The 12,156-nt window shown below is 46.7% G+C and overlaps 1 protein-coding gene across 6 annotated transcripts in view; it reads left to right on the top strand.

The window, feature by feature from the left end:
• Positions 1-12,156, top strand: part of KLHDC3 (kelch domain containing 3) — a 39,982-nt gene that overhangs the window by 6,838 nt on the left and 20,988 nt on the right. For 5 of the 6 annotated variants that reach the window (XR_010600001.1, XR_010600002.1, XM_008167035.4 and 2 more), the window contains 3 exons: positions 5,921-6,168; positions 9,063-9,239; positions 11,725-11,840. Coding sequence is in view for 4 of the 6 variants with exons in the window: in XM_008167035.4 (XP_008165257.1) it covers positions 6,015-6,168; positions 9,063-9,239; positions 11,725-11,840 (447 nt within the window). In the remaining 2 variants the exon portion in view is untranslated. The remainder of the gene's footprint in view (positions 1-5,920; positions 6,169-9,062; positions 9,240-11,724; positions 11,841-12,156) is intronic. The other variant, XM_065589890.1, reaches the window with a different exon arrangement.

The raw sequence follows: 12,156 nt of genomic DNA, 5'->3' as shown, positions 1-12,156 counted from the left end.
GAAAATTAACTCCCACTGTGTGGAAAAGTATTTCCTTTGATCAGTTTTGAATTTGCGACCTTTCAACTTCACAGTTGTATCAGAGTGGAAGAATAGGTCAAATAGAATAGCGTGATCTACCTTATCTATATCAGTAATTGTTCTAGATCTTGTATGTACCCCCTTAGTTGTCTCATCTTTAAAGTAAATAGCTGTCAATATGTCCACGTGGAAGCAGTTTCATACTGCTAATTGTTTTGCTGCCAGTCTCTAATGAAAGTTCCCCGAGGATGTCTGTATACAATTCTGTACATTTTGGAAAACTTATGGGCAGGTGTTTTCGATACATGTCTCCTTAGCCAGGTATTTCCATAAAGAAACCAAGCATTCATAGCAATGTTATCCAGTCAATGTTTCTCCCTCCCAGAGACAGGGAATCTGTTAAACTGTGGAGTGGATGGTGTGCTGTGTCTAAGCAATTTAAAATAACCAAAAAGTGATTCAACCCTAACAAAATATGAAAGAGGTGGTTTAGTGAAAGTTAGAAATTGTGACCTCTTAATGCTCCCTGAAAAATTCTTACACTTACAAAAAAATCTCAGGTGAATAGCTTCATTAATATTAAGATTGTGAACTTATTCCTTCGTGTGAAATATCTGCACAGGAAGAGTGGAACATGCCTGACTTAGAAAATCTCTGGAAAGATGGTATAAATATTATTCCTAATTAAAATATTAACTTGTAACTTAATACTAGAAACTAAAACTTAGAAATTGAACTTTACCTTGGCTCTTCTTTACTGTAATATTACCCATGAAGTAACATGTACCTGTGAAGTTTGCTGCTACATGTGCAAACCTATGAGAGGTCACGTGCCTGCTCCAAACCACTGAGTTTGATTCCCATGTGTAGGCTATATGGGGAGGAGAGCCAGCCAGATAAAAGATGGTGAGGGAGATCTGCATGGGAGGCAGCACACCAAAAGCGGGTTTGAAGGAGGCATATGAGGTGAAAGAGGATGCTTGGTGGATAAGAAATAGAAGTGATTCAAGCATAAAAGAAGGTAGGGAAGCAGAGAGTAGGTGAAGGAGATAGGGCGGTAGGAGTGTGGGGATCAAGGGAGGAGTAGGTAATGAGAGGAAGGGGTGAGGTTATGCCAAACCTGTAAGGGGGAGGCCAAGCAGTTTGAATACAGTGTGGCAAAAGACAGGCAGTCACTGACTGGATCTGAGGGGAGTGATGGAGACAGTGGCAGAAAAGGAAGATGGGTTTGGCAACAGCAGGTCTTTGGCTGGCCTGGAGGTGAGGTGAGAGTGGAGATAATCCCCCGGGTTCATTCCTTGCTCTTCATTGTACTTTGATTAATGTTGATTATGCAAATTAGAAGCCATGTTGTGTATTGCTAACAGTATCATTGTTTAATCTTCAATGTTGTGGTCTTGAAAAGATCTTGTATTTAATAGAAATGGACATGTAAAGAGGGGAGAGGCTTGAAAATGAATTAATACTTAACCATGATATGTACGCTTGGTTCTGTTTGTAAAGATATAAAGTAAAGATAATGTTTAATTGTCATTCATATTGTGTGCTAATGAATAGTTTTTATGGTTTTGTTAGATGAACACTTTCAAATATGGGTGCCTAAAGTTAGTCACGCTTCAGAGTAGCAGCCGTGTTAGTCTGTATCCGCAAAAAGAACAGGAGGACTTGTGGCACCTTAGAGACTAACAAATTTATTAGAGCATAAGCTTTCGTGGGCTACAGCATCCGAAGAAGTGGGCTGTAGTCCACGAAAGCTTATGCTCTAATAAATTTGTTAGTCTCTAAGGTGCCACAAGTACTCCTGTTTTTTAAAGTTAGTCACGTAATCCAAATGGCCTGATTTCTTTTCAAAGGTGATGAACACCCAACTCTTATTGACTTTGCTTTGATGTACGTCTCTACTTTTTAGGGATGTGTTTGAAAACTTTGGCCTGTGTGACTTGTAACTTGCATCAGGGTGAGTTAGGGCTTCGGGTAAAAATAGTGAATGTGGGATTTTCAAAAGCAGTTTGTAGTAGCCTAATTCTACTCCCTGATTGGGTCTGTCAGGGACAGAACGCTCCCAAACATCACCCACTACGGAAACTTTTTTAAAAGACTCTAAAAGACTGAAAATGTTCTTCTACTGAAAGCTGCTGCATCTGCAATAGAACCAACTTTTAAAATGCCATAAATTTCATCGTGCTAAAAGGTTCAGAGTGCAACTGTGTGTTGAATGATTAACAAACCTGACAAAATAGCAAACTTTACAGGCAAGAGCAAGACTTGCTATGGCCTTGTAAGGGATAAAGAATTAACAAATGCTGTAGATTGGTGCTTACTGCTAAATATGGCTTTAAGAATCCATTACCAATCAGCTGTGCTTAACAAAACAACAAGCTTTAGGACTGTGGGTGTATGGAGAACATATTGGGCTGTCAAATGCAGTTCCAGAAACCATCCTCTTTCTGCCTTTGCTACTGTACAACGTGCCAGGCAGGCTGAGGAGAGTTCAGTAGCTTCACTTGCAGCCTAATATGGTCTCTGTAAGGGCATACTTTTCATACATCCATTGGCTGCAGCACATGTGCTGTGGCAGGCTTGTGTGTCTAGGTTATCTACCTCTCGCATTCACCTTACTTTTTAGAGGGGAAAAAAGGAGAAATGTGTGAGGCGAAGCCTCTTTGCGCACAAGTACAACTAAGATCCATCTACTCTGCTTCCCTACACCCAAAACCCCTTGGCACCAAGTCTCAGAACCTGGGTTCGCTGGTTTGTGCATTTGCTGAAGGGCTGAAAATAGCAGTGTAGACGTTCAGGCTCAGTCTGGAGCCCAGGTTTCGAAGCCTGGGCTGCAGCCTGAGTGGGAATGTCTGCTCTGACTGTGTGTGTGTGTGTTTAACTTAACTGTGCTTTTTCACTGAATCCTGCCTGCTGGCAAACCCTGGTTTAACTGTAGCGTTACATGTTCTGTGGAATGTGCTCTGCTCACAGTTGCTTTGTGAAGATTTTGGGCTGTGTGAAATCATTCACTGTGCTCTCCCATGAAATTATCACTAGATTACTGAAACCAGAGACAGTTGAGTTTGAGGCTCTTCTTTCTACAGCTCCAGACAGCATGTCTCTGCATAAGTGCGAACCCAGACTCTATGCTTTTAATACTAAACACTGTGACTCCTCCTCATTGAAAAGAGGCTACCAACTGACTGAGAAGCTTGAAGCGGCTGCTTTGGTGGTGGGTCAGTTTGGGGCTGGGGGGGCGGGGGGGGGCGAAGAGTTCTTAAAGCAGAAAGTGTGCTCCCCATCCCCATGTGCTCGGCTAACTCAGATGGCTCCATGGAGTCTGTCGAACCTGTCCAACCTCAGCCCAACTCGGATCAAGTTGCAAGGAGAAGGTTCCGAAGTACCTCCGGAGAGGAGGTTTGCATGTTTGCTGCTAACAAGTGGGTCCCTGCCTTGCATGTCAACCAGGCTATGATATCCAATGGGAGAATTCAGATTTCCATGCTTTTGGAATGTCTCTTTTCCCACCTTTCTTCTGCTCAGCTGAGAGAGATGCAAAAGCCTGCTCCCAGCAGCAGGGAGACATGAGGTGTCCTCCCTTCAGCCAGGCACAACGTGGTTATGGGTGCATGTCCTGCAGCAACTGACCTGTTAAATCCTTGGCTTCTAATAAGGTCAATCCAATTGTGATGTGGCTGTCAGTCCCCTAGGAAGTAGGGTAAGCCACTCTCAGCTCAGTGACTGTTGAACGGCTAGACTTGAAATTACCAACTAATTTAACGGTGACCTTAGCAATCACCATGGCACCTTCCTGAGGGATGTTCTGTAGCTTTTGTGGGGAGCTTATACAACAGGAGTTGGCTGGTGAGAAGAAAAACTGTTGATGTAAGTGAAGTTTGGAATTGTTCCAGAAGTGGGTTGGAGTGTTGCCTAGAGCTTCGAGTGTCGCCTACAGCTTGGATTCGGGTGGAGAACTAGTTCTCTGACTTCTGCTCTGCTTAGAGTGACCAGACAGCAATTGTGAAAAATCAGGACAGGGGATGGGGGGGCAATAGGAGCCTATATAAGAAAAAGACCCAAAAATCGGGACTGTCCCTATAAAATCGGGACATCTTGTCACCCTAGCTCTGCTGGGGAAATACTCTGGAGTGGATTCTGTTGGCTCGTTAACTTCTGGAGGTCAAAGTTGCCAGTGATCATGCTGGGAAGATAAAAATGGCTTAAGTCTCTAACTACTATTGGTGTTGTTTAATGGTGGTGGTTATTGCTTCTCTTGCTTTTCTTGTGTAGCGTTCTTGTGCCTTTGTGTAATAGTTGACTGGTAGCTTCCACTGTGCTTAAGGTTATGAAGCCGTTTCCAATGTAACTTACTGCTCAAACTTTCTGAAAACATCTTGTGGCTGAAACTTTCTGTGCTTTCTCTTGCTAAACTTCAAAAGTCACCCTCAAGCAGAGTCCCTTCTGCCTCGCTTGTGTTAAGACAGACTGGGTGGAAGTAGGGTTTCTAGTCACTATTGAACAGGGCTACAAAAGTGGCTGAAGTTGGAAACCTAGCCTGTTTCAGTCCTCAAACTGCCACACAACACCGGTGACTTAAAAAGGTTAAATAGCTTGCCCAGAGCCTCCGTTCCCTGGTCATAAAACGGGGATAGTTCCACTTTCCTACTTCACGGGGTGTTGAGAATAAACAATGCAATGCTCGCCTATGATGGTGATAGGGACCATATAAATGCCTAGGTTAAGAGCTGGTGCGTTTGCTCAATTTGAAGAGGAAAAAATAAAGTGAACGGAAAAATTGCCTGTGTGCGCGCTTCTTGGGGGTTTGCCAAACACTTCTGACGTGTGCTGTACAAATGCATAGCATGCTTTGACTTGCCATAGAAGGACCATGTGCTGCTGCTTTAACTTATTGTGGTTCTCTTAGCTGGTCAGAAAATGGAAGCAAATGCTATCCGTTAACCCCTCTTTCTTCCCTGCCTTCCTTTCCCCCCTATCGTAGCCTTGGGCTCAGCGTGAGTGAAAATATGAGCTAATCAAGATACCATCAGAAATTCCAAATGTTCACAGGTTGGGCAAGGTCCTGCCATGGGGTTTCTCTGCTCCTTGAGTGTCTCCTGCTGCACTGTGATCAGGAGAGGGAAGGGACTGCCAGTCTGGCAAATACATAACTTAAAACACCTTGTGAGCCCAAGAGATTATGAACAATACCCAATGCATCGTGTGGTGGAGCATTTTCTGCCTCTTGGTGACTAATTTGTACATACTGTGCTACTCACTTTGTGTGCTACCGGTAAGGGGAAGAAGGTGCTGTAGTGACAAAGGCATGTAGTCTGTTCTGGGCAGGCTTCAAGATGCACTGACTAAGAGGAGGAAGTTGGGGAAATAAACTTTGCCACCAGCATGCACTGTTACTTCCTTGGGCAATGTAATCTTTAGTGGAACCATCCAGCACATATTGTGGATTGGGCCCGGTACTTGTGGGAGACCTCACGTTGGTTGGTATCCTGGTTTTGGACTAGGGACCACAGAGGAAAGGTTCTGCACCCCCTGAGCCATTTAGATCTCTGGTGTCACTGAGGCTGACGTGATGAACTTTCCTGCTTTCGCCGCATTCTGTAGTGTCTGAAAGGCCCTATCCTGCCCCAGGTTCCTTCCTTCAGAAGCGGCTGGCCTGCAGGCTCCCTTTAAGATTCCCTCATAGTAGATACAGGGGACATAGTTGCAAATACCCCCATACCAAACAAGGGTGGGAAGACCCTTTGTATGCATGTTCTAAACAGATATTTAAAATCTTCTCCGGTGGGAAAGCTGTTGGCTTGAGAGCAGTGTTTCCTTCGTAGCTGGCATACAGGGAGCATGGGGAGACATTGAGAGTGGGGATCTATCTTCTGAGCATTGCATTCTGTCTCTGTTGCAGAATTAAGTGGCTTCAGCCCAGCATGGTGGCGACCGTATGGGCATGAGGCTGTAGCGCCCTCTAGCTTTGAAGGATAGATCATTCACAGAAGGGAATGTTACGGTGGACTGTGCACTTGGAAGGTGGGCCTCGGAGAGTGAACCACGCTGCAGTGGCTGTTGGCCATAAAGTGTATTCCTTTGGCGGGTATTGTTCTGGTGAAGACTATGAGACTCTGCGGCAGATTGATGTCCACGTATTTAATGCAGGTAAGAGCGCTACATCCTTGCGGCTGCCATGGGCTGGCAGAGGCTGGAATTCCCATGCCTCAGTTGTCAGGTTACATTGTCAAACTCTCATTTCTCTTGTAGGTGGCTACAGTATGTAGGCCAAATGTGAGACAAATACACCACTGCTCCTTAGCGTGGAGAGCACTGATCCTTGTGAACTGCAATCTTCTCCCCTATAAAACACATCTGTAGGTGCTGGGCTTCATCTCCACCTTCAGGGCTAGCACAGGGTGATGCCTCTGTGAGCCCAAAGTGGCCAAAGCTGCAGTTGCCCACAGGACAGAATTGTGGATGTATCAGGAACTCAAGGTTGAGGCATGTCAGGGCATTGGGGGCAATTGTACCTCTTGATCCAAGGATCTCAAAGCACTTCACCACAAAGGTTCCCAAAGTGACCGGATCAATGAGGAGCTGACTGTTACCATGGTGGCTGTTACCTGGCTCTTTCTTTTGCAGAGAAACTGAACTGAAGGGAGGGGATGACAAAATGAAGAGCAAAGGCAGAGACAAACGAGCAGTTTGAAAACAAACATTAAACGCTACTAAACATATCGAAATACATCCCTGAAGTTACTCTTCCATGAGGCAGTTCTAGTTGCCTGTGTGACTGTAAAGGGGAGAAGTGGCCTGGGCAGCAGCAAATGGGAGGGGAAGTGTCTGCTAGGCAGTCTTTGAGGTCTCTGAACAACTTATAGTGCCCCTGCTTTACCCATCTATAAATCCTCATAGCACATCTTGCAGTTAGGGAAACCAAGTAGGCAGTAATTTGCTGCAGGTCCTACAGTGATCTGCAGACTGAGGAATGTATTTCAGGCTCCCACTTTACTACTTTAACAGTATGGCCTGCTTCTCCCTTATTTCTGGTTACTGGCAACTTGCTCTTCTCTCTGAAGTCTTACTTGTCTTCTGTACCATTCAACAGCTCAGAGGAGTTACCTGCCTTCATCTTGGGACAAGCATGGGGTGTATTAGCCAGCTGATGGTTTATTAGAAGCAGGAAACTTCCAGTCGCTGACCTAAGTGGGTTAGTGGCGAGAAGACCTTTTAGGTGAGGATGGGCACCCATAGAGATGTCCTCAAGCCTGTAAACAGAGTCTAATCAAGAGCATAGGAACTTCCAGACCAGTGGTGCATTGAGTCAATATGATGTCTCAGACATTGGCCAGTACCGGGTGGTAAAAGAAACAATCTAATGAATGCTGATGGAATAACATGTATGTAGGGAAGCTGCTGCTAAGGCCATCTGCTAGTAGTTCGCTTATGCCCTGAAGCAAGAGGTTCTTAACTCTTTCTGTATAAAAACCCAACCCCTTTTATCCTGTCTAATGGAATATGGATGTTCTCATTATTCATATACACCTCTACCTCGATAGAACGCTGTCCTCAGGAGCCAACAAATCTTACCGCGTTGTATCGAATTTGCTTTGATTCACCGGAGTGCGCAGCTCCGCCCTCCGCCCCCCGGAGTGCTGCTTTACCGCGTTATATCCGAATTCGTGTTATATCGGGTCACGTTATATCGAGGTAGCTGTGTACTTGTCTGTTTTTTAACTCCTGCTCAGCTCTTGACCTCAGTGATCCCTTGTGGCAATGAGTGCCACAGGCTAAGTGGGTGTTATGTACAAATATTTCCTTGTATCAATTTTCTAAATCCATTGCTTTGTTGTCTTTCAATTTCACTGAATGTCCCCTTGTTTTCCTCTAATTATGAAAAGGTAGATAGCAGCGCCTGGTTTCCTTTTTCCTATGCCATTTGTTGTTCAGGATGTCGTCACATCTTACTCATTATTAGCCTCCTTTCTAAACCATCCCAATCTTAGGAATCTCTCTTCATGTGGAAGTGTTTGTGCCTCTAATCACTCTCCTTATCAGTGTCTAACCTCCCCGCCCCTCCACTGAGAACAGAACTGAAAACACTATGCCAGGAGATGGTAGGATGTGCCATTGATTTATACAGTGGCATTATAATCCCTGTGTTACTTTCTGTTTCTTTCCTTATGTATCCTAACATCTTGTCTGCTCTTCTGGTTGCTGCACATAGCATAGCGATTTTGAGCGGCCCACAACTTAGAACCAGTAATGTCCATGAGTAGTTCATATTATTCCTTCCAATGACTATTTCCTTGCATTTACCTTCAGTGAATTTTATGCTGCCCTAGCTTTGTTGGGTCCTGAGGTTCATTACAAATGTCTCTAGCCTTGTCTTATCTAAAGAATCCATATGTTGCCATATCACTCCTCTCCCCCTCTTCCTGCTCATGATAATTCTATATCTAATCATTTTGCCTAATTTACCTGTTACTGAGGCTAGGTTCACTGGTCTAATTCCCAGGAACACCCCTAAACTTAAGTACAGTAACTTCATTCTTAAGTTCCTTCAGAATCCTTGTCTATACCATCTGATCCGAGGGGCTATGCTGTTCTTCAACTCATCAGTCTCTCCAGACCTTACTCTGACATCTGTCTGACAGTGCCACCTGCCTAGTACCTGAATAGAATTGGCTGGAGTAGTCTCCTCTGACACCCTGCGTGTTGAAATCTGATGCAGAGAAATCGCTCCGCTTCTCTGCAACGTCCTTGGGTGCTCCCTGTACTCCCCGGTGGGCCAGCAGACCCACCAATATCTACAGAGGATTTCATGTTAGTGTGATCGATAGCTACTGCTATTCAAATTCAATTAAAGCTTTTTTACTTGCTTACCGGAGTACGCCCACAATGAGCTGCAGAATAACTGCAAGTGGTTCTGTCCACATATATGCATTCACTCAATGCACGTGCTGCACTCTCCATGTGTTCACCTGCGTGGCAGCTTGACATCTGGTGTGAACTGGGCAAGCCAACAAGGTAACAAAATCTGGGGCTTCTGCTTTCAGTGTCTCTGCGCTGGACCAAGCTGCCGCCAGTGTGGACAAACAGCCGGGACCACGTGAGGGAGGTACCCTATATGAGGTATGGGCACTCGGCAGTGCTGATTGACGATACCATCTACATATGGGGAGGCCGTAACGACACTGAGGGAGCCTGCAATGTACTCTACGCCTTTGATGTCAGTAAGTGCCAGCTTTTGGCCTTTCCCACCTTGAGACGCCTTCTTCCTCCCCCATGGTTTCATGGCAGTAGTGTTGTGCTCCCCCACTAGGTGTCCCCATGAAGTGATGGCTGCAGTTTGCTCTCCAGAGAAACACTGCAAAGGGCTGAGAAACTGCCTTTTATTGGGAGCATGTGGCTAGCTTAGCAGCATTGGATATATTCGCATGTTTGACTCTGTGGACTAAAAATGACAGCTATTTAGCTCTTTTCTAATGGGAAATTAGACTTAATTAGAGTCTTGAATGCTTTGAGTTCCCTTTTGTCTTAACTAAAATTGCAGTTCTCCCTTCTTGTGACAAACAACTGCATAACTATTGCTGGGAGGAGTTTGAGGGCAAGTGAGCTCTTGAAGAGTGTGGATGCTCCAGGACAGGGACGCTGTTCTTCTGTGTAGCCCTTAGTGCCATGGGGGAGCAAAGACAAAGGCAGGAAGAGGATACAGACATTGTAGTGAGTAGGAGTGGGAGCGGCAGTAAGCAGGCCTGGTCAGAGCGGGGTGGAGCCTGGAAGGTAAGGAGGAGGCGCTTCAGCACAGTGAGGAAGCAATGAAGGGGTCTGAGTGGACTTGATGGGTGTGGGGTGACTGTCGCAGCTGGTGGAGCAGATCAGAACTAGGGCATCAGGGAATAGGTGAAGAGGGATTTCAGGAGAATGGCAAAGGGGATGTGGAGGCAAGTGGGATTCACGGACTGAAGAGAAATGGGCTCTCGGGGGTGAAGTTAGAGGGATATTAGTTGCCTGCCCCTTTTGAAGTCAGGAGGGACTGGCCTGCTGCATGGGCTCTTTCCTCAGGCTGCTGTTGGAGCTCTCTCTCTTCTGACAAGTCCAGCTGGAGAGGACAGCCCGAGCAAACCATCGCAGACACAAAGGGCCTGAGGCAGCTGCCTGCTAAAGCAATTTAGCAGTAGTGTTAAGTGAAAACTGATGGAAAGGCCCCAGGCTTCTGCCCTAGTCCAAAACCCTGCCCAGCCTTCCATGCACATGTGCCAGTTCCTCTGCAAGCCTGGAAAGCGGGCGCTGCTAATCCTGCTTCACGCAAAGGAAGTGGTGGAAGCCCCATTGAGTGAGTCACTTCAGATTGGACAAAGCCCTGGGGACTGCTGCAGGGTACAGGCCTGCTCTGACGAGTGGGGGTGCAGGTGTGGACTAGATCAGGTGTCCTAGGTGTCTCTATCTCTGATTTCTGATATTGCTTTTGGCTGGGCGTTTTATGATAGCGCATGACTGGCTTTGGAAGTGGCCCCAAGCATGGCAGGAATTCTGGTGGGAGCAGTGCTCGCTTTCCCTTTCTCCCTGGTGCTTACACTCACCTTCCAGCAGGCCCCTTCATTCAGCTCCAGCTGGAGTCTGGGCAGATAACTGGCTGGAGGCCAAGTTCAGAGAAGTTCTTGTCTCTTGGAGAATGTTGAGCAGATCCCAATTTTGCCACTTCCTGAAATAAGCACTGCTGCTGGCTGCTAGCAGCACTGAGGGGATCTCCTGCTGCTCCAGGGCTTATCTGTGCTTGTCACTGGGGTCCCGGGACAGGTGCCCACATGAGCTTGGCCGTGACTCTCACTGGCTCTATTTCACATTGTCCTGCATGGAGACTGCTTTTAACTGGGCATGGAAAGGCCCCTGAATGGAGTCCGTCCCCAAAGCTTGCAGACCAAGGAGCGCTTCACAGAGAGAGAGCTGAATATAATGACTGAGGCAGGCGGACTTGTGGGAAAGGAGAACAGAAGGGCAGGCAAGATGGGAAAAGGTGCGGGTGAGGAAGGGTGAACAGGAGTGGGACACGTACTGTAATGATGGAAAGAGCAGATAATTCAGAGAGAAGGGCTCCCTTGCTCTTGAAGTAAATCCACTGATGCAAGCAAGTGGGAAATGCCTTTGACCCTCTGAACAGGATCTAGAGTGCTGCATACTTACGCCATCTAAGGCAGCCAGCATCTCAAATGCTGCCCCCACGCTTACTGTCACTACAAAGTTCTGTGCAGGCTGGTGATTGAAAATATGCAACTGCACAATTGAGGAGCAGCTCAAATGAGCTTTACATGGATAGAAAATTAAAGCCCCCTAAGGAGTACTGTGCTGATTGGGGGTACGCAGGTTTGTTAAACACATTTGGAATGGCTGCAGAATTCAGCATCACTGTCACAGGAATCAGTAGGCCTTGCCACAGAATTTAGGTCCCACAAGGCTCCTGTTTGTGGGGGCCCTGGCAGGTGGCCTGGCCTTGGAGAGCTTCCCACCAGCACTCAAGGCAGATGGCCCATGTGCAATATCAACTTTTCCAGTCTTTGGCATGGACGTAGGGGGAAGGGGATGGCTTCCTCCTTTGGGACGTGGTGGCCTTTATTTCCTTGGAAGAATGTCTTCTCAAGAACGGTTCCTATTCAGTCTCCCATCCCCGAGCCTGCTGTTTGGTGTCTGCTCTTAACATCCATTGTCTCTGTATTTTAGACACTCACAAGTGGTTCACGCCCAAGGTCTCTGGAATGGTCCCAGGAGCAAGAGATGGGCACTCGGCTTGTGTCCTCGGAAAGACCATGTATATCTTCGGAGGTTATGAGCAGCTGGTAGGTGGTGTGTGTGTGTCTGTCTGTCTAAGTCTGACAACACCTGAGGAACCCTACTTTCTAACAGCTTGTCCTGGTACCAGAATACTACTATCAGCACAAGAGAGGAACACCCGTATCTAAGATTGCTGAACCCATAGGCGCAGGAAGTAGGGGTGTGCTGCAGCACCCCCAAGTTTTATGCGGGGCTGCTGGCCCTGCACCCCATTCCCCAGCCACTGGCTCCGTGCGTAAAACCTGGGGGTGCTTCCCGTGCCTATGCCCTGGTCCTGGCCCTCCACCCGCATTCCTCCCCAACGCATCACCTCACCTCACT

The sequence above is a fragment of the Chrysemys picta genome, chromosome 3 (assembly GCF_011386835.1).
Source record: "Chrysemys picta bellii isolate R12L10 chromosome 3, ASM1138683v2, whole genome shotgun sequence".
NCBI classification, from domain to species: Eukaryota; Metazoa; Chordata; order Testudines; family Emydidae; genus Chrysemys; species Chrysemys picta.
Note: the sequence above shows the minus strand (reverse complement) of the source record. Positions and strands in the feature narration are given on the sequence as shown.